Source organism: Macaca mulatta, chromosome 20, assembly GCF_049350105.2.
Source record: "Macaca mulatta isolate MMU2019108-1 chromosome 20, T2T-MMU8v2.0, whole genome shotgun sequence".
In the NCBI taxonomy this organism is placed as follows: Eukaryota; Metazoa; Chordata; class Mammalia; order Primates; family Cercopithecidae; genus Macaca; species Macaca mulatta.
Window position 1 is genome coordinate 70,204,568 of NC_133425.1, and position 18,025 is coordinate 70,222,592.

At 42.0% G+C, this 18,025-nt stretch overlaps 1 protein-coding gene across 11 annotated transcripts in view; it reads right to left on the minus strand.

Annotated features, from left to right (window-relative positions):
- Window positions 1-18,025, minus strand: part of WDR59 (WD repeat domain 59) — a 128,780-nt gene that overhangs the window by 26,435 nt on the left and 84,320 nt on the right. For 6 of the 11 annotated variants that reach the window (XR_013411202.1, XR_013411204.1, XM_077984678.1 and 3 more), the window contains 3 exons: window positions 14,532-14,685; window positions 3,883-4,016; window positions 2,687-2,768 (listed from right to left, as the gene is read on the minus strand). Coding sequence is in view for 8 of the 11 variants with exons in the window: in XM_077984678.1 (XP_077840804.1) it covers window positions 2,687-2,768; window positions 3,883-4,016; window positions 14,532-14,685 (370 nt within the window). In the remaining 3 variants the exon portion in view is untranslated. Of the gene's footprint in view, window positions 1-2,686; window positions 2,769-3,882; window positions 4,017-10,230; window positions 10,288-14,531; window positions 14,686-18,025 lie in introns of all 11 variants that reach the window. The other 5 variants (XR_013411203.1, XM_028840800.2, XM_015126625.3 and 2 more) reach the window with 1 other exon arrangement.

The following is an 18,025-nucleotide window of genomic DNA, read 5'->3' on the forward strand; positions in this document are numbered from 1 at the left end:
CTGGACAGATCAAAGAGAAATACAAACTCAAACTGGCAAGGACAAGAACCGAAACCGTGAAGCAACCCCATCTGTCTTCCATATAAAACCCGATGCCTTGCTACTCTGGGGGCAGCAAAAGCTGGAACCTTATTGAAATGCAGAAGTTTAGGTCCCAGTTAGTTCTACTGAATCAGCGTTTACATTTTCACCAACTCCTTCGGGGAGTTAAGCGCACTCTAAAGTTTGAGAAACACTAGGCTTAAAAACTTCTCATTAAAAGCAAGCTTCAGAGAAATGACACAGTGTAATAATTTCAATGGGTCATCTACTTAACCACTAACTCACATGACCTTTTATTTTATTTTACTTTTTTGAGACAGAGTCTCGCTCTGTCGTCCAAGCTGGAGTGCCGTGGCACGGTCACGGCTCACTGCAACCTCTGCCTCGTGGGTTCAAGCCACCCTCCTGCCTCAGCCTCCCGAGTATCTAGGATTACAGGCATGCGCCACCACACCTGGCTAATTTTTGTATTTTTAGTAGAGATGGGTTTTTGCCATGTTGGCCAGGCTGGTCTGGAACTCCTGGACTCAAGTGATACGCCCACCTCAGCCCCAAAAAGTGCTGGGATTACAGGTGTGAGTCACTGTGCCTAACCTCACATGACTTTTTAAAATGCTGCTTCATCAGTAAGTGGGGTTGGCAGGGAGGAAAAAAAAGACAGTCTGTAACACATTTAAGATCTGTCCTTCTTTACCTGAATAATGAAAGACTTTGTTGCCTTCATTATAAAAGTTTCAGTATCCTCTCTGAAGCTAAAATGTAAGAATAATAAAAATAGGCCAAGACAAAATGGATTTGGCTTTCTTTTTGTTGACATCAAATCTGAGGAATATCTCCCGACTTGAAATCCCATGGGGCCTGGAGCCATCGAGCAGAAACCAATAGCCACTAAGTGTCTATTTAAGTCCAAGGCATAGGCTACACCCATCATGTCATAAGCAAAGCCCCCACCCCCACAATACCTTTAAAAATCAAATACAGCGGACCCCGTGGCTCACGCTTGTAATCCCAGCACTTTGGGAGGACAAGGAGGGCAAATCACGAGGTCAGGAGTTCGAGACCAGCCTGGCCAATATGGTGAAACCCCGTCTCTACTAAAAATACAAAATTAGCTGGGCGTGGCGGCACACGCCTGTAGTCCCAGTTACTTGTGAGGCTAAGGCAGAAGAATCGCTTGAACCCAGGAGGCAGAGGTTGCAGTGAGCCAAGATTGTGCCACTGCACTCCAGCCTGGGCGACAGAGTGAGACTCCGTCTCGGAAAAAAAAAAAAATCAAATACTATTGTCTGGAAAACCTTTCTTAGTAGCAGCACATCACTGTATACCCATTAACTGGAAAACATTATACTAGACTCTGAGATACTCAAAAGAAAGAAGATATGGACTTTGAATCAAGGAGTTTGCAATCTTAAGGAGAAAGAATAGGCAAACAAAGACACTGAGAAACAGGTAGAGAAGCATTAGGCATGCAAAATCAATTAAATCATGTAGCACTAACATAGTTGAAAAATATATAGAAGGTATTATCGAAAAGGAGAAACCTGAAGTTCACATTCATCTCTATAATCAATGACCTAGTGAATCAGTACTAAAGGAAGTTGATGACTTTCTGGGATAAGATAAGATGTTTACTACCCTGGCTAAAAATTTAGGCATGTTATTTCCTCACTGATAATATACATTTCCTAAATGTCCTTAACAGAAACAGTGACTCTTGCATTTACTTCTGCAACTCTTTGCAAAATAGTAAACATATCTTCAACACAAGCATAAAGAACAAAAAGGCTAGGTGTGGTGGCTCATGCCTGTAATCCCAACACTTTGGGAGGCCAAGGCAGAAGGATCGCTTGTAGCCAGGAGTTCAAGACTAGCCTGGCCAACATGATGAAACCCAATCTCTACTAAAAAATACAAAAATTAGCTGGTCTTGGTGGCATACATCTATAACCCCAGCTACTCGGGAGGCTGAGGCAGGAAAATCACTTGAACCCGGGAGGCAGAGGTTGCAGTGAGCCGAGATCATGCCACTGCACTCTAGCCTGGGTGACAGAGTGAGACTCCATCACAAAAAAATAAAAACAAAACAAAACCACTGAATGGTATATTTTAAATGAGTAAATTGCATGGTAGATGGGCTATATCTCAGTTAAGCTGTTTTAAAAAATACAGAGATAGTTTGTTATAATACACTGATATGTTGCTGCAAAGATGAAGAAAATTTAAATATTTGTCATGTTAAATCATATTTTAAAACTGAACATCTCTACCTAAAGGAACACTTTGGTAAATATTTCATAAAATGAAGCATTTTAGAAAAAAAAAAGAATTGAGGGTGCAAATGGCAAAGAAATGGACACGCAAGTTTAGCTACACAGCAATCACCGTGATACTGGAACAGAAAAGAGATGTATAATAAAAAAAAAAAAATTAATCAATGCTTTAGGATCTTCCCAACTAAGCACCAGGAAGAAAAATTTCCAGATTTGGAAAGGCACTCTAACCCTGCAGACTGGCAAAGAAAACGGAAAAGGAATTCCAAATCAAGACACACACTGTGAAAATGTCATTAAACGCCAGTGACGAAGTAAAAACAATTTGCTCCTGAAGAAAAATCCAAATCTCCACCAAAAGGGATGGACAATACCTGGACAAGATCCTTTCTTCCAACAAGCAAGGCAGAAGCGGCATTCTTCTGACACGTTTCCTGAATATCATTCACATTCAATCTGAAATGTTTTTTAAAGAATTAAAAATTTCATTCTAGTGTAACTTCCCACATCAACAAACAGATGAGAAACTGCCTCTTTGTTTGCTACTCAAAATGTTTTACTCTGTGTTTGCCTTGGGCCTCCTTCCTATCTGACTCAGAGGAAAAGCTTAACTAGAGCTGATGCTAATACATCTGTGGGTTCCAGCCTGGGGAAGATGAAATTGCTCACCTCTTTAAAGTCAGGAGGGGAGGCCATACTCAAATACCAATTTACCAACCAGCTTTTCTATGGAGTTCCCAAGCCTTGAGGGTTGAATAAAAATGCATTGAAATACATGCGACACTGACTATGGTTCCTAACAGAAAGAGTAGTGTGCTATGTACAGACTACAAAGGAAACACTTTCTGTTATGAGTTCGAGTTTAGGAAGAGGCAGGGGAACTGCAGGTGGCCTCTGCGTGCCAATTACTCACCTCTCACTTCCGTCCAAACAAAAGTAGCTGTGCTTTGTATAATAGCTCTTCTGCTTTGTAAAGCAGCATGCCTTGTACAATACTCCACCCCTTTGAACGTGGGTGACACCAGGTTGATGGGATATCACTTCTGTGATTATGTTATTAAGCAATTGACTTTGAAGTCACCTACAGAGAGACTATCCTGGGTGGGGCTGACCTCGTCAGGTGAGGCCTTAGAGGGAAGGTGAAGCATATGTGAGCCATTCCTGCTGGTCTCAAGACGAGATTTATAGACAAGTTCTACAGCTGCAAGGGTCTGAATTCTGCTGACAACCTGAACAAGCTTGGAAAAGGAGTCTGTGCATCGGATGAGACCACTGCCTGGCCAATGCCATTTCCGCCTGCTGAGACCCTGAGCAAGGACACAGAAAAGCTGTGCCCAGACTCATGACCCCCAAAAACTGGAAGATGAGAAATGAATGTTGTTGGAAACTAAGTTTGTGAGAATTTGTACACAGCAACAGAAAGCTAACACACTGGGCTTCTCCTGAAATTGCTTTTGAAGGAAGGATTCCCACACTCAAAAAAAAAAAAAAAAAAAAAAAAAAAAAAAAAAAAAGGTTTGCTAATCCTAGCTAAGTGACGAGTACAGCAGACTTGAAATTTTGTACTTACATGTACAGTTCTCCCAGCGATTTGTGAACAGGCAGGAGGCACGCAACATCCTGGATGATGACTTTCCCAGCAGCCTTGATCTGTCGATTGCCAGAGTCCGATCCCTCACGCTTACTTTTCCATCGCCTTGATTTCTAGGGGTAGATGAAAGGATGTAACTAATGGGGACTTTGACAAGTGGAAACCAACAATTGCAGAGCTCATCATGTTGGGGTCATTGGTAATTTGCACTTTTTAAAAATTACATCATGCCTACAATTATAGGAATCAGCATCTGTAGGAAATAAAAGGATGAGCTCTTGATCCAATAATCCTAACAGGAAAAAAGCACCTACTGCCGGGCTAGATACATTCTGCAGGTGCTCAGAAACATGTATCAGGAAGCCAGGATTAATACATTAATTAATGAATTTGAAAACAGCAAGTAAATAAGTTAGTAAAGGCCACAAAAATGTGGGAGAACAATTTTTAGATTGAAATCAGTCCTAGGTTCAAAATTCCTGCCTGAAACTAATCAAAGTTTCTTTCCTTAGGCAGTTTGAACAACGTTTGTTGAAAATTTATTTCAGACATAGCAGTGTGGGCTCTGCAAACCTCAATCTGTAGTAGGAAGACAGAGAAATTTTGCAGCTTGAGGAGAATTACCCTGTTTTTCTGGAAGACTTGAATTATTTCCAAAAGTGATCTTTCTCAATGTCAAAAATACCTGATTTGAGGGGCTTGGGTAATGGACTTGAAATATCGTGGGCAAGTTTCCCATTTCCCCAGGCTTACCTATGGGTGGCTACATATGTGAGGAGTCTGTATGTATGAAATGAGAGATGTCCTGGAAAACTCGAATTATCAGAGCACAGCCCCATCTGGAATCTTTAAAATGACAAGCCAAGGAGCAGGATTCTATTTTATTACCAGAAGTTAAAAAGGGGGACACCAAAGTGATTCAACTAAGGAAGGAATGACATATTTATTAGCAAAAAAAGGCAAAAGGAGCTAGTAAAAAGGGCCTCCAATTTGGAATGAGAAAAACCAAGATTTCCAGGTCTTATTACTACGTGTACTGGCTCAGTAGGACCCTGCGCAAGTTTTCATTTGTTGTGAATTTAGCCTAAGACATGTCACTCTTTGTTCGCTCACTGACAACTTATGGCCAATCATGACCTCTGTTGTTCCAGTCTCACAGGTTAATGAGCGTACAATGAAGAGGTAGGGGTGCAAATTAAACGGAAAAGTGTACTCTAGAAACCTGTAATTATTATGAATGTATATAAGCTCTCGGGAATTTAAATTGGATCATTATTTAGATTACTCACAAATAAATTCATTTTCTGTAAGTGATTTTTATACAATCATTCTTCCATAAATTAGCCTTGGTCTAAAGTCAGGGGTTTCTGACCACTGATATCCCATTTAATCCCCAAAGTTGTCCAATGCATGTAACTTCCTATAGGGTTATCATGTGTCTTAGAACCTACTAAATTCAGGACATGTGGAGTTAGTTCAGGGCAGGTAAATGAAGAAGTTTAGCTAAAGCATCTGTCAATTGTTTATCGTCATTTGTAAATGCATGTATGCATGTTACACTATCAATTTGGAACTTTAACCCGTTTGATCTTTTTTTTTTTCCTTTTGAGACAGAGTCTCGCTCTGTTGCTGAGGCTGGAGTGCAGTGGTGTGATCTTGGCTCACTGCAACCTCCGCCTCCTGGGTTCAAGTGATTCTCCTGCCTCAGCCTCGCAAGTAGCTGGGATTACAGACATGCGCCACCATGGCGGCTAATTTTTGTATTTTTAGTAGAAATAGGGTTTCACCATATTGGCCAGGCTGGTCTTGAACTCCTGACCTCAAGTGATCCACCCACCTTGGCCGCCCAAAATGCTAGGATTACAGGAGTGAGCCATCGCGCCTGGCCCCATTTGATCTTAAGAACCAGATCAGTGACTATTTACCATTTATCCATACCCAAGTCATCATTCTGCAATACAAGGGGAAGCTTTATCAATTATTATGGGGTAGCCCTTCCATTCCTACTTGCCCTGGTTTTCTAAAACATTATGTGCATACTCACAAAAGTGTTACCCTTTTAGACACAATCATCTTGACATGGGTGTAAGTAAGGGGAGGTTATGTTAAAGAGCAAAGAACCTGTCAGAATGGGCTGGAGCCAGGCAGTGTTACTGACCTAAGACAGACGTAGTCACATGTGCACTAAATACTATGGCAGGGCCTGTTTTAGGGAGGGTCATTTAACCTGTGTCTACCTTGCAGTGACAGTGAATAGCACAGGGGCTTTAGGATAATAGGGAAGGGACAAGGTACACAAGCTCATTCACTGTGATTTTCATTCAGGTTTCCAGGACTTAAAAAAGCCCAGGAAACAACACACCCACAGGCCCCACATAATTGGTCATCTCAAGTGAGACTCAGGGTACTGGATTAAAAAAAAAAAAATCTATGCCAGAAAGATTCCACCTAGAATGGAATCTGATCCGTCTAATTTGATCTTCCGGGTAGGGTGGAAGGCTTCTAAAACACTGATCCAGGCAGTCACTCTGGCTCTTTATTCCAAAAAAAGAAGGAGAAGCGCTTAAACAATTAAGCAATTCACTATTGCTCAGTTTAACTACACAGCTGAATTGAAGGCCTCAATGAAGGATGAGGTCTACCAGCTTACAGAACACACGGAAAATAACCATGGGCCGAGCGCGGTGGCTCACACCTGTAATCCAACACTTTGGGAGCCCAAGGCAGGCAGATCACTTGAGGTCAGGAGTTCAAGACCAGCCTGGCCCTGGCCCACATGGTGAAACCCCGTCCATACAAAATATATAAAAATTAGCAAGGCATGGTGGCATGGGCCTGTGGTCCCAGCTATTCGGGAAGCTGAGGCAGGAGAATTACTTGAACCGGGAGGCAGAAGTTGCAATGAGCTGAGATCGCGTCACTGCACTCCAGCCTGGGCGACAGAGCAAAAAAAAAAAAAAAGTCGCAATTTGCTGACCTTTGAAACAAACCTAATGAAAGCATATTATTAATTATATTAAGATTCATATGCCCAAAGCAGCTCATTTGCAAAACAAACTAGCTCATTTGAAATTGACAAATGACACAAGTCCAAGTGTACAAATGTTTGACTGAGGACTTACAGTATCAGCTCCTGCTCCTGGATTGCTCACTCTGTGCTAGTATAAGCCTCACTATGACAGCTCTGTGACAAGGGATACTACCTGCATTTTACAAATGAGGACATGAGGCTTACTCTAGGTCATAGCCATCAGTGCTGAGATGTGAATACAGGCCCGTCAGGCTGCTAAGCTCATTCTTGTTAACTTGATTTTCAGTATACAATTTTATATTAAAAAATAATAAATAATAAATTCTAAGCCCCCTGTTAATATGGAAATTGCTTGGTCCATTTTTTTTTTTTTTTTTTTTTTTTGAGACGGAGTCTCGCTGTGTCTCCCAGGCTGGAGTGCAGTGGCGTGATCTCGGCTCACTGCAAGCTCCGCCTCCCGGGTTCACGCCATTCTCCCGCCTCAGCCTTCCCAAGTAGCTGAGACTACAGGCGCCCGCCACCACGCCCGGCTAGTTTTTTTGTATTTTTAGTAGAGACGGGGTTTCACCATGTTAGCCAGGATAGTCTCGATCTCCTGACCTCGTGATCCACCCGCCTCGGCCTCCCAAAGTGCTGGGATTACAGGCTTGAGCCACCGCGCCCGGCCTGCTTGGTCCATTTTTTAATGGATCCATTTCTGCAGGAAGGAGATTAGCACTGGATTCCAGCGATGCCTGTCCAGCTCCACCCTTCTACGATGACTCACTTCTTCAGTCACGTTCTGCCAGCATCGTGCCTCTGTTCTGCTCAGCCCGAGTGTCTAGCGAAGATCTTCAGCTCCTGCAGCTACATGGTTTCATAGCAGGGCAGGCCAGATTCAGACCAAGATGCTGCATTTCAGGCCAGGCACCTCACACTGTTTAGGCTTTGGGGTTTAGGCACATTCAGGATTAGGCACATTGAGAGAGAAGAAAACTGGGTCCAAAGAGATGTCTTAGGGACTCTTCCCCCATTTGCAGCTTTGGGTTACAAAGATGAGTAGAAACAAACCTATGTGACCCGTCCATACTTGATGCAAATACAGACAGTGGTCTTTGCAACTTTTTGCAATGATTCTTCAATGAATTATGAAAATCACAGTCTGTAATTCCTGGGACTTCTTGAGACACCAGGCTTCTAGATATTTCTGTTTGATCTGTACTGGATGGATAGGAGGTGCTTTATGAAACCTCACTCATCTGCCTTTAAGCCTGCCATAAAGGAGGTTCCCCAACAAAGGATCACCCTAATTAGAGTCACTACCTGGAACCAAACTGTAAAAGCAATTACAGAACAGTGCTGTAAATTTTTTTAATCCAGCAAGAAATAACTGCAAAACATTGTCAAAAATCTTTAAGGGGCTGCAAAATATTGTCAACTGTCAGTTTTTCATAATGTGTTGGTTAGTGGTTTTTAAACATAAATATCTCCCCTTTAGGCTTCAGGGGTCTCTTGGTAATCCTGCCTACTGGCCAATTACTCTGGGGATTCCAACAAGGCTGTCTAAATGGAGAGGCTAAATCTCAAATGAGATCAGATACCAGTTGGGGTCTTAGGCCCTTGCTGTTAGCTAATGAGTAGATGGACACCTTTTCAGGGTTTTTTCCCCAGTGCTCTGGCAATAAGAACCATTCATGTTCCATCCACATCTCTCCTAAGAAATTTTCACCTCAATATCTTGCTGGCAATGTTCGGAATCTCTCTTGTCTGTGCAACTGCCAGGTAATAACATACGGATTTCTTTTAGGATCCTCTGGTTCCAGAGCATACTGACACATGAGGCTAGGGTGTGGTTAATCTTTCTGCACTCGGGAAGGGTGCCATGGTCTAAAAGCCCCTGAATTTCCTGCATTGCTCCAGTCTCACTCTGACGGGCTTAAATATGGACACTTCTCTATGCAGTAAAGTTAGTACCTCTGGGAGGCAAAGGATTTGATCCTTTCAATGCTCCATCAATAGAAAATGTCCTGTCCCCACAGATTTCAGGAGAAGAAATTGAGGGAAGAGAGACAAAGCAAGACAGACAAATTATTACATGATGAGCACCAGGCTGCCCCTCTGAACAAACCAAAAAGGTGTTCATGGAGTTATGGCAAAGAGGACAAGGAAGAACGGAGTGGGGTGGAGGTTGAGGGGCAGGAGGGAGGCACTGGTGCAAATAGCACTGAATGACAACCAATAGCCAGCTTGCGACTGTACCACCAGTGTTACTGCTACAATCAGAGGCAACATTAATGCCAATAAATGGGTTGAATGTAAAAACAGCCCAAGAATAAGCCACCAACTGCTTCGCAGAAACCCCATTAGCAATGTATAATCCGCAGAGCGGGCAGGGAGTCTAAATGAATCCCTATTTAAACAGCAGCGGGAGCAGGGACTTTTGGACAATCAGTGGAAATTCAGCTGTCGGGTTGGCTGGGACAGGCTTTTGGAAGGTGGCCCCATTGGTGGCTCCACCTACAAGCTATTGGCAGCAGTGGTACTTGCTAATCGGGGCTTCTGATTCCAACTGGTTTTCTCTGACAAGACTATAGGATGATTCCCCTCAGTATTCTTTATACCAAATTAAATTTATACAAAGCCTCAAGGCTGCCTTGCACAGCGTGAGGTCACCTTGGCACTACTGAAACATGAAGGGATGGGAGAGGAAGACAGAAGAGGGGAAATGGCCAATAGGAGTGAGTAAGAAAGAAAGAAAAGGAATAGAGGATGTCCACAGCGGAGGTTTTACTGTCTATGCAAAATATTGACGGTAAGGAAAAAATTTGTTCCAGAAACTTCCCAAAGGATAAAAACTAGCTTCTGTGTTATGCCAATGAAGCAGGTGGGCACCTCCCTCTGTGATTGTAAAAGCAGAGACAAAATAGTGGAAGCCTCTTATATCTTCCTCTGCTCCCCCCATGCCAAAGGTAGGCTTTTGAAAGCTCCAAAAAATTACACAAATGCTCCAAGTGAAATTGGGTGAGCTAATGGCTTACAATCAGGGTTCTTTCCAAGAAACCCAGTATTTAGTTTCCTTTGCAAAAAGAGTCCATTCAGGATCCCTGACAATATTAGCCATTTGAAACTCTGTGATTGGACAAGGAGACAGTCCTTGGTGCCTGAACTCCCCCAAGCAAAACATTGGTTGTTGCTGGTCCTGAAAACAGCTAGTCTGTCATTTCAGGTTCCTCAAAGCCAGGCAGGTGGCATTTTATTCTTGGGCCTTGGGTAGAGACAGGATCAGTTAAGGAGAGCATTTGCACAGCGCACAGTACCGGGAAGTCGTTAATTGCTTGTATGGACCAACGCCGCCGGGCAGAGCGAGGAGACATCTGTGCATGAAAACGTTACACCCAGGAGGAGGGAAGAAAAACACCAAGAAAATTAAAAGGGAAAAATATAGAATAAAATGAAAGCTTCCCACACATCCGATGGATTCAAATGTACCATAATACACTGTAAAGTTGGGATTGGAACGACTAAAAGATCTGATCCTAAGCACAGCGGTATTTGGCTTCCCTCACCTCCCTCCCACCCCATCACACTCCAAATACAGCTTCAATTTCATTGTTCTTTTAGTCACATTTCAAGGTATACGGAGGCTGACATCAACACAGTTCTGACAAAGGAACTACAAATAGGTTTGAGGAACACTAACACACACTAAGATCATTGTGCAAGTGGAGAAATAGGCAGAAGCCCGTTTTCCCCTGCAGGAGGTAAGAAGGAGAACATATATTGAGAGCACATACTCATTCCTAAAAGGAAGACATTCTTGAATAGACTCAATACCAAATTTTTTCTGGTATGTGGTTGGGGGGCGATGAGGGAATTCGGTGTCTTGACATTGGGCCTGCAGGACTGTCTTCAGAGTGACACCATGGAGAAATGGGAACCGTGAAGAAACGAGGGGAAGGAAGAGGCTAACACTGAGGACGGACCTTCTTGAAAGCACCCTTGCTAACAAGATGAGTATCTGTTTATGGAGATCAGAAATTATTCTATTAACTTAAAGATCTCTCCAGTTATTTACATCAGAGCTATTTTAGTAACATAAACTAAAGCAAGAGTGGGAGGTTGCAACAATGTTTAAATGTATGCAAGGCAATACCTAACGCTTATCCTAAATTCTGGGCCTTCTGATTTACCCTAGGAATGAACAACACTTCATCAGCTATTAAGAGTTCACTTGTCAAATTAATGTTAGCAATTTGATGGCTTTTGAGGCATCACACGTTTTAAAATTTTTAGGAGCAAACCTTAGCATTCCATCTAGAGAATATTTGGGTGAATAAAACAACATAACCTAAGTAGGGCAGGTTAAAAACACACAAAACCACAGGAGAAACAAACAATAATCTCTAGATGGCTCTATAAAGATGTTTTGTTATTACACTCTACTGGGCCAGGCGCAGTGGCTCACACCTGTAATCCCAACACTTTGGGAGGCCAAGGCAGGTGGATCACCGGAGGTCATGAGTTCGAGACCAGACTGGCCATTCGAGACCAGACTGGCCAACATGGTGAAACCATGTCTCTACTAAAAATACAAAAAATTAGCCAGGTGTGGTGGTGGGCACCTGTGATCCCAGCTACTCGGGAGACTGAGCCAGGAGAATTGCTTGAGCCCAGGAGGTAGAGGTTGCGGTGAGCCAAGACTGTGCCTTTGTACCCCAGCCTGGGCAACAAGAACGAAATGTTGTCTCAAAAAAAAAAAAAAAAAACACTATACTGGCTGGGTGAGATGGCTCATGTCTATAATCCCAGCACTTTGGGAGGCTGAGGTAGGAAGACTGCTAGAACCCAGGAGTTTGAGACCAGCCTGGGCAACATAGCAAGTCCTCGTCTCTACAAAACACAGACCAAAAAAAACCCAAAACCAAAAAACCATTACACTTCCCTCACTGCTATGCCTTAAGGCAGTTACATTCTGTTCTGTTTTTCTTACTCATTTAAAGCTCTCAGGGGCAGAGATCTAAAAGGGAATAAAAATATGTAGGAGAAAAATTTGGGCTAAAAATGAAGACCTAAACACAGAGAAATCCAGCCTGGGCAACACAGTGGGACCTCAGCTCTATACAAATATTTGTTTTTAATTAACTGGGTGATGAGGTGTACTCCTGTAGTTCTAGCTACTCAGGAGGCTGAGGTGGGAGGATCACTTGAGTACCGGAGTCTGAGGTTGCAGTGAGCCATGTTCACACCATTGCACTCCAGCCTGGGCAACGAGCAACAGAGTGAAGTCTCATCTCTTTAAAAAAAAAAAAAAAAAAAAAAAAAAAAAAAAATTCCAAAACCCAAAAACACAAACAGAAATTTAGTAGACTGGAATCATTTCCAAAACAAAAGCAACAAAAGCAACATCATTTGACATGTGAAACTAGACAGCTGAGGATTAGAAAATGCTCCTCAAGGGTATCAACCTTTGTAAGGGAGGTAAGGTAGCCCACATAAGATATCATGGCCATATTACACTTATGTAATTCCCTCCTTGGCCCCTACATAAATGGGATGAATGTGAACAAACTTCAAGGAGAGAGAAATTTATGTCAAATACATCACAAAATGACTGACTTATTTTTATCTTGTTAACCTATTAAGTTGAACCACAAGAATCTTTGTTTAGGTCAAAAATGGTCAAATATCAGCAATTTCGTATGACTTAAGCTAATAATCCAAGGTTTCTGAGGTTCTTAAAATGTTCTATTTCTTGACCTGTAAGATTATTAATTCACTGAACTGTACACGCCTTTGATTTGTGAACTTTTCTGTATTTGGTATATATCAATACAAGAGTTTCATATGAAATTATAATCAAAGCATCACCCCATTTTATTTGGTCACTATTTGAAATAATACATAAAAGGCCACTTACTATGTCTATTAGGGGGCTCGAACAGCCCACTTTCTGTGCCGAACAGAACACGGGGAACCACCCCGAACTGAAATTTCACAACTCTTCCTCCACTACCCTGCATATGCTATCTGATGAGAGAATTATCCACGTGCTCTTGGTTCCTCTTTGTAATTATGGTGTTTGTAGTCAAAAAGTCCATACCATCAAAAACATGAACACAGGCTTAAAAGAGGCCCCATCTTGGAACTGGAGTTATTTTGATTTCTGTGGGCTTTTGTGGGCTTTACACACCCCCACAAAGTCAAAATTACTAGTCACTCTATTCTGCCCAATCTGAACCCAAGCATGGGTGGCACACGACACGAATCAAAGAGGAATTCAGAACTGCCTCTTGGACTGAAAGATCTCCTTGACCTGCCCCTGATACTAAAGAGAACTCCCACATGTACCCAACCATAAACCTGGCTTTCATCTCAACGAAATGTCTTAGTTCCAACCTGTTTATCAAATCATCTCTCCAATTACCTGCAAACATGTGGGAAAAAAGAACTAACAATTTTGAATGGAAAAGACCTGGAGATGATATAGATGAGTGGGTGTTCCAAGGAGGTCTGTACTAAGCAAGTGGGCAGAATTCCATCAGAGATGTGAGGAAGGGGACTATAGGAAAGTGTCCAGAAGAAAAAAAAAAAAACCATTTTCCCTATTCAACTAAATGGTTTTGTTCAAGGCTGGTCTGGTCTCAAACATTACTTGCTGCCACTCATTTTAGTCACATACAACCCTAAAATAAAGTCAGAGATGGCCAACTCTCAGTGTAAACCAAGAAGGTTGGACATTCTACTGCAATCGAACTGAAGGCACTTCTAATACTCCCTAGAAATGGGTGTTTTGTCTAAAATAATTCAATTTTTTTAAAAACAAATATTAATTACAATCCATTATTTCCCATTCAGCAAGAGATAACAACAAAGAATTCCTAAGGCCTGAGTTTGTGCAGTGCTCAGTGGTAACTCTGTTGAAAACATCATGTCAGCTAAAAGTCTGTTTAACCCAGACCTGCAATCTGCCAACACAGAAAGCTTTCTTAGGATCATTCCTATGCTCTGCCAACATTCTCTACATTGTTGGCACCACAGGTTTCTGACAGCTTAATGATAACTACTCAGGGACAATGAGTTCTTTAAGAAACTAGGCACATAAGGACAAGCTCAGGTGATTTTTGTGTCATCTGGTCCACTCAGATATGTATTTCCATGTGGACTTAGTGAAAAAAAAAAAAAAAAAAAAAAAACCTTTTAGACATTAACTTTAAGACTTCTCACAACTATGAAGTTCCAAATATATTAAGATCCCAAGACTTCAGAGGCATCCCCTTAATTTGTTGACAAACATCACAATACCATGGAAGACCTGAAGCTAAGGTATTCTACCCTGAAATAATGGGAATCAGCTCAGTGAATGGAGATTACAAGGACAGGGTTAAATGGGGAGTAAAGATTATGGACCATAAGAACTACCCCCCAACCCATACACACACAATTTAGAGCAGGTAAAACCAACCAAAAGGAACAAAGCAATGGCTTTCTTGAACAAACTGATTATGAAAGTGAATGGTTACAGGGGGATTACTAATCTAGCTGCTGCACCAGGCAGGAGCTGAGGAACAAGAATCCAGGAGAAGGGGTAAGAATCAAAGGCCGCGGCTCTGGCACTTACCCGCTCCTTGTAGTAGAAGGAGCTGATGGAGACCTGCTCTTTCTCGCTGCGAGTGGGGCTCCCACTGTATAAACGAAGGTTCCCCGGGGCCTCTGTGCGGATCTTCATAGGCGCGATCAAGCCAGTGTGATAAGCGGACAAGGCTGAGAGAGATCTGTAGTTGAAAATGATAATTATCCACACTGGCTGCAGTCCTGTCATATTTCCAATGGTGCTATTCTTAGCACTTGATACCAAGAGGAGAAGACAAAATAAGAAGATGGAAACTCCAGAAAAAGAAGTCAATAAAACTTTTAACACTGAAAAATGCTTTATCTGCAGAAGCATAGAATGCTTCTATGATTACAGACATGAAAAATTCAAAGGAATCTACAAATTACTAGAATAAGTGAATTTGAATACAAGGTCAACCTACAAACATCTACTATAGTTCTATCAATTAGAAACAAACATTTGGAAAATAAGTATTTTTAAAGCTCATTTATAGTAGCATTAAAACACATCAAATACCTAGGAATAAATTTAATTTTTGAAAATGTGCATGACAATACAAAATGTTGCTGAGAGAAATTAAACGAGACATACAATGATGGAGAAATACACCACGCTAGTGGATTGGAAGAGTCCGTATTCTTAAGACATCAATTTTCTCTAAATTGTTCTACAGAGTCAACACAATTCCAATCAAAATACAAGCAGGCTTTGTAGTAGGAACTAATAAGCTGATTTCATAATTTTATTAAAAGACCTAGAATACCCAACCTGAACTAAACAAGAATAATATAATTGGAGAACTTGACGTATCAGATTTGAAGACTGAACTATATAAATGTACATTATAAACGTAGTGTTGGCATAAAGGATAAACAGATCAAAGGAAAAAGGAGAGTCCAGAAAGACCACAAATATATGATCTATTGATGTTCACCAAAGGCATCAATACAAATTCAATGAAGAAAGGAAATCTTTTTATAAATGGTGCTAGAACAACTGTTTTTCTACAAAATAAAACAAACTTTGACCCCTTAACTCACAATACATGCAAAAATTAATTTGAAATAGATTACAGACCTTAAATAAGGAATTTAAATCTATAAAGCATTTATTTTTATTTATTTATTTTTCTATAAAGCTTTTAAAAAGAAACACAAGGCCCGGTGTGGTAGCTCAAACCTGTAATCCCAGCACTTTGGGAAGCTGAGGCGGGCAGATCACCTGAGGTTAGGAGTTTGAGACCAGCCTGGCCAACAGGGTGAAACCCCGTCCCTACTAAAAATACAAAATGAGCCAGGCGTGGTGGTGCATGCCTGTAATCCCAGCTACTCGGGAGGCTGAGGCAGGAGAATCGCTTGAACCCGGGAGGCAGAGGTTGTGGTGAGCTGAGATTGCGCCATTGCACTCCAGCCTGGGGAACATGAGCGAAACTCCGTCTCAAAAAATAAAAAATAAAATAAATAGGCCAGGCATGGTGGCTCACGCCTGTAATCCCAGCACTTTGGGAGGCTGAGCCAGGTGGATCACGAGGTCAGGAGATCGAGATCATCCTGGCTAACACGGTGAAAACCTGTCTATAACTAAAAAATACAAAAAATTAGGCCGGTGTCGTGGTGGGCACCTGTAGTCCCAGCTACTTGGGACGCTGAGGCAGGAGAATGGCGTGAACCTGGGAGGCAGAGCTTGCAGTGAGCTGAGATCGTGCCACTGCACTCCAGCCTGGGTGACAGAGCAAGACTCTGTCTCAAAAAAAATAAAAAAATTAAAAAATAAAATAAATAAAATTAAGTGATAAATTGGACATCATCAAAATTAAGAAAATCTGTTCACTGAAAAACATTAAAGAAGGAGAAAGACAAGCCACAGATTAGGAGAAAATCAATACATACATCTAGCAAAGAATTTGTAACCAAAATAGATAACAACCAGAAATAAATAAGAAATGCAGTTCCCCCAAAATGGGCAAAGTACTTAAGCACATCACAAGAAAAGATACCCAAATGGTTAATATGCACACAGAAGCTGCTTGACATCATTCATCATCAACATGGAAATGCAAATTAAAACGACAGTGAGATACGAGGACACTCACATCACAATGGCTAAAGTTGAAAAGACTGGCAATACCAAGTTTTGGAGTGGATACAGAGCAACCAGTGCTCTGAAACATTGCTGGTGACAGGGTAAATGGCACAATCACTATGCACAAACTTTTGGGCAATTTCTCAAGTTAAACATACATCTATTCAATGACTGAGGAATTCTGCTCCTCAGGTGCAGAAATTAATATACAAGTCTTTTTATGAAAATATGTATCCAGATTTGCTCATAATGGCCAAAAACTGGAAAGGATGCAAATATCTATCAACAGGACAATGAATAAACAAACTGTGTTATATTCATCCGATGGACCTACTGACACATGCGGCAATGTGGATCAACGTCAGTAACATTAAGTTGAGCAAAGTAAGCCAGACATAAAACAGGTCATGCCGCACAATTCCACTTCAATGAAGTTCAAGAACAGGCAAAACTATGAGGACAGAAGTCAAGACAGTGGTGTCCTCTGGGTGCTGAAGGGCTGGGAAAAGGGACTGGGAACCTTTGGGGGTGAGGACAATGTTCTATATCTTAATGTGAGTGTTGGTCACCGAGCCGTACACTTCAGATTGTGTACTGTAAACTATACCTTAGTAAAGGACTGTCAGTTGAAAAACATTCTAATAGGAACATTTTCCCCTCTAATCCGAAGTCCGGATACAGATATTCCTTCTTTCCCTTTGAGAATACAGGACATTTTCTTTTTTTTTTTTTTTTTTTTGAGATGGAGTCTCGCTCTGTCACCCAGGCTGGAGTGCAGTGGCCGGATCTCAGCTCACTGCAAGCTCCGCCTCCCGGGTTCACGCCATTCTCCTGCCTCAGCCTCCCGAGTAGCTGGGACTACAGGCGCCTGCCACCTCGCCCGGCTAAGTTTTTTGTATTTTTAGTAGAGACGGGGTTTCACTGTGTTAGCCAGGATGGTCTCGATCTCCTGACCTCGTGATCCGCCCGTCTCGGCCTCCCAAAGTGCTGGGATTACAGGCTTGAGTCACCGCGCCCGGCCAAGAATACAGGACATTTTCTACTCCAATAAGGAACTGGGTGTAATGTAGGTATTCCCTAGTACTGAACCCCAGTTCCCATGGGGCCCAGGTCACATCTGCCCAGGTTACTGCAGAGACTGACCACCTCTTGGCAAAACAGCAGTGTCTGCTCACACAGTTCTCCCATTCAGTTCTCTTTCTTTCTTGTTGGCTCAGCTATTCATTCATAACTGATATGGTTAGGCTTTGTGTCCCCACCCAAATCTCATCTTGAATTGTAATCCCCACAATCCCCACATGTCGAGGGAGGGACAGAGTGGGAGGTGATTGGATCATGGGGGCTGTGTCCCCCATGCTGTTCTCATGATAGTGAGTTCTCACCAGACCTGATGGTTTTATAAGATCTGACAGTTTCTC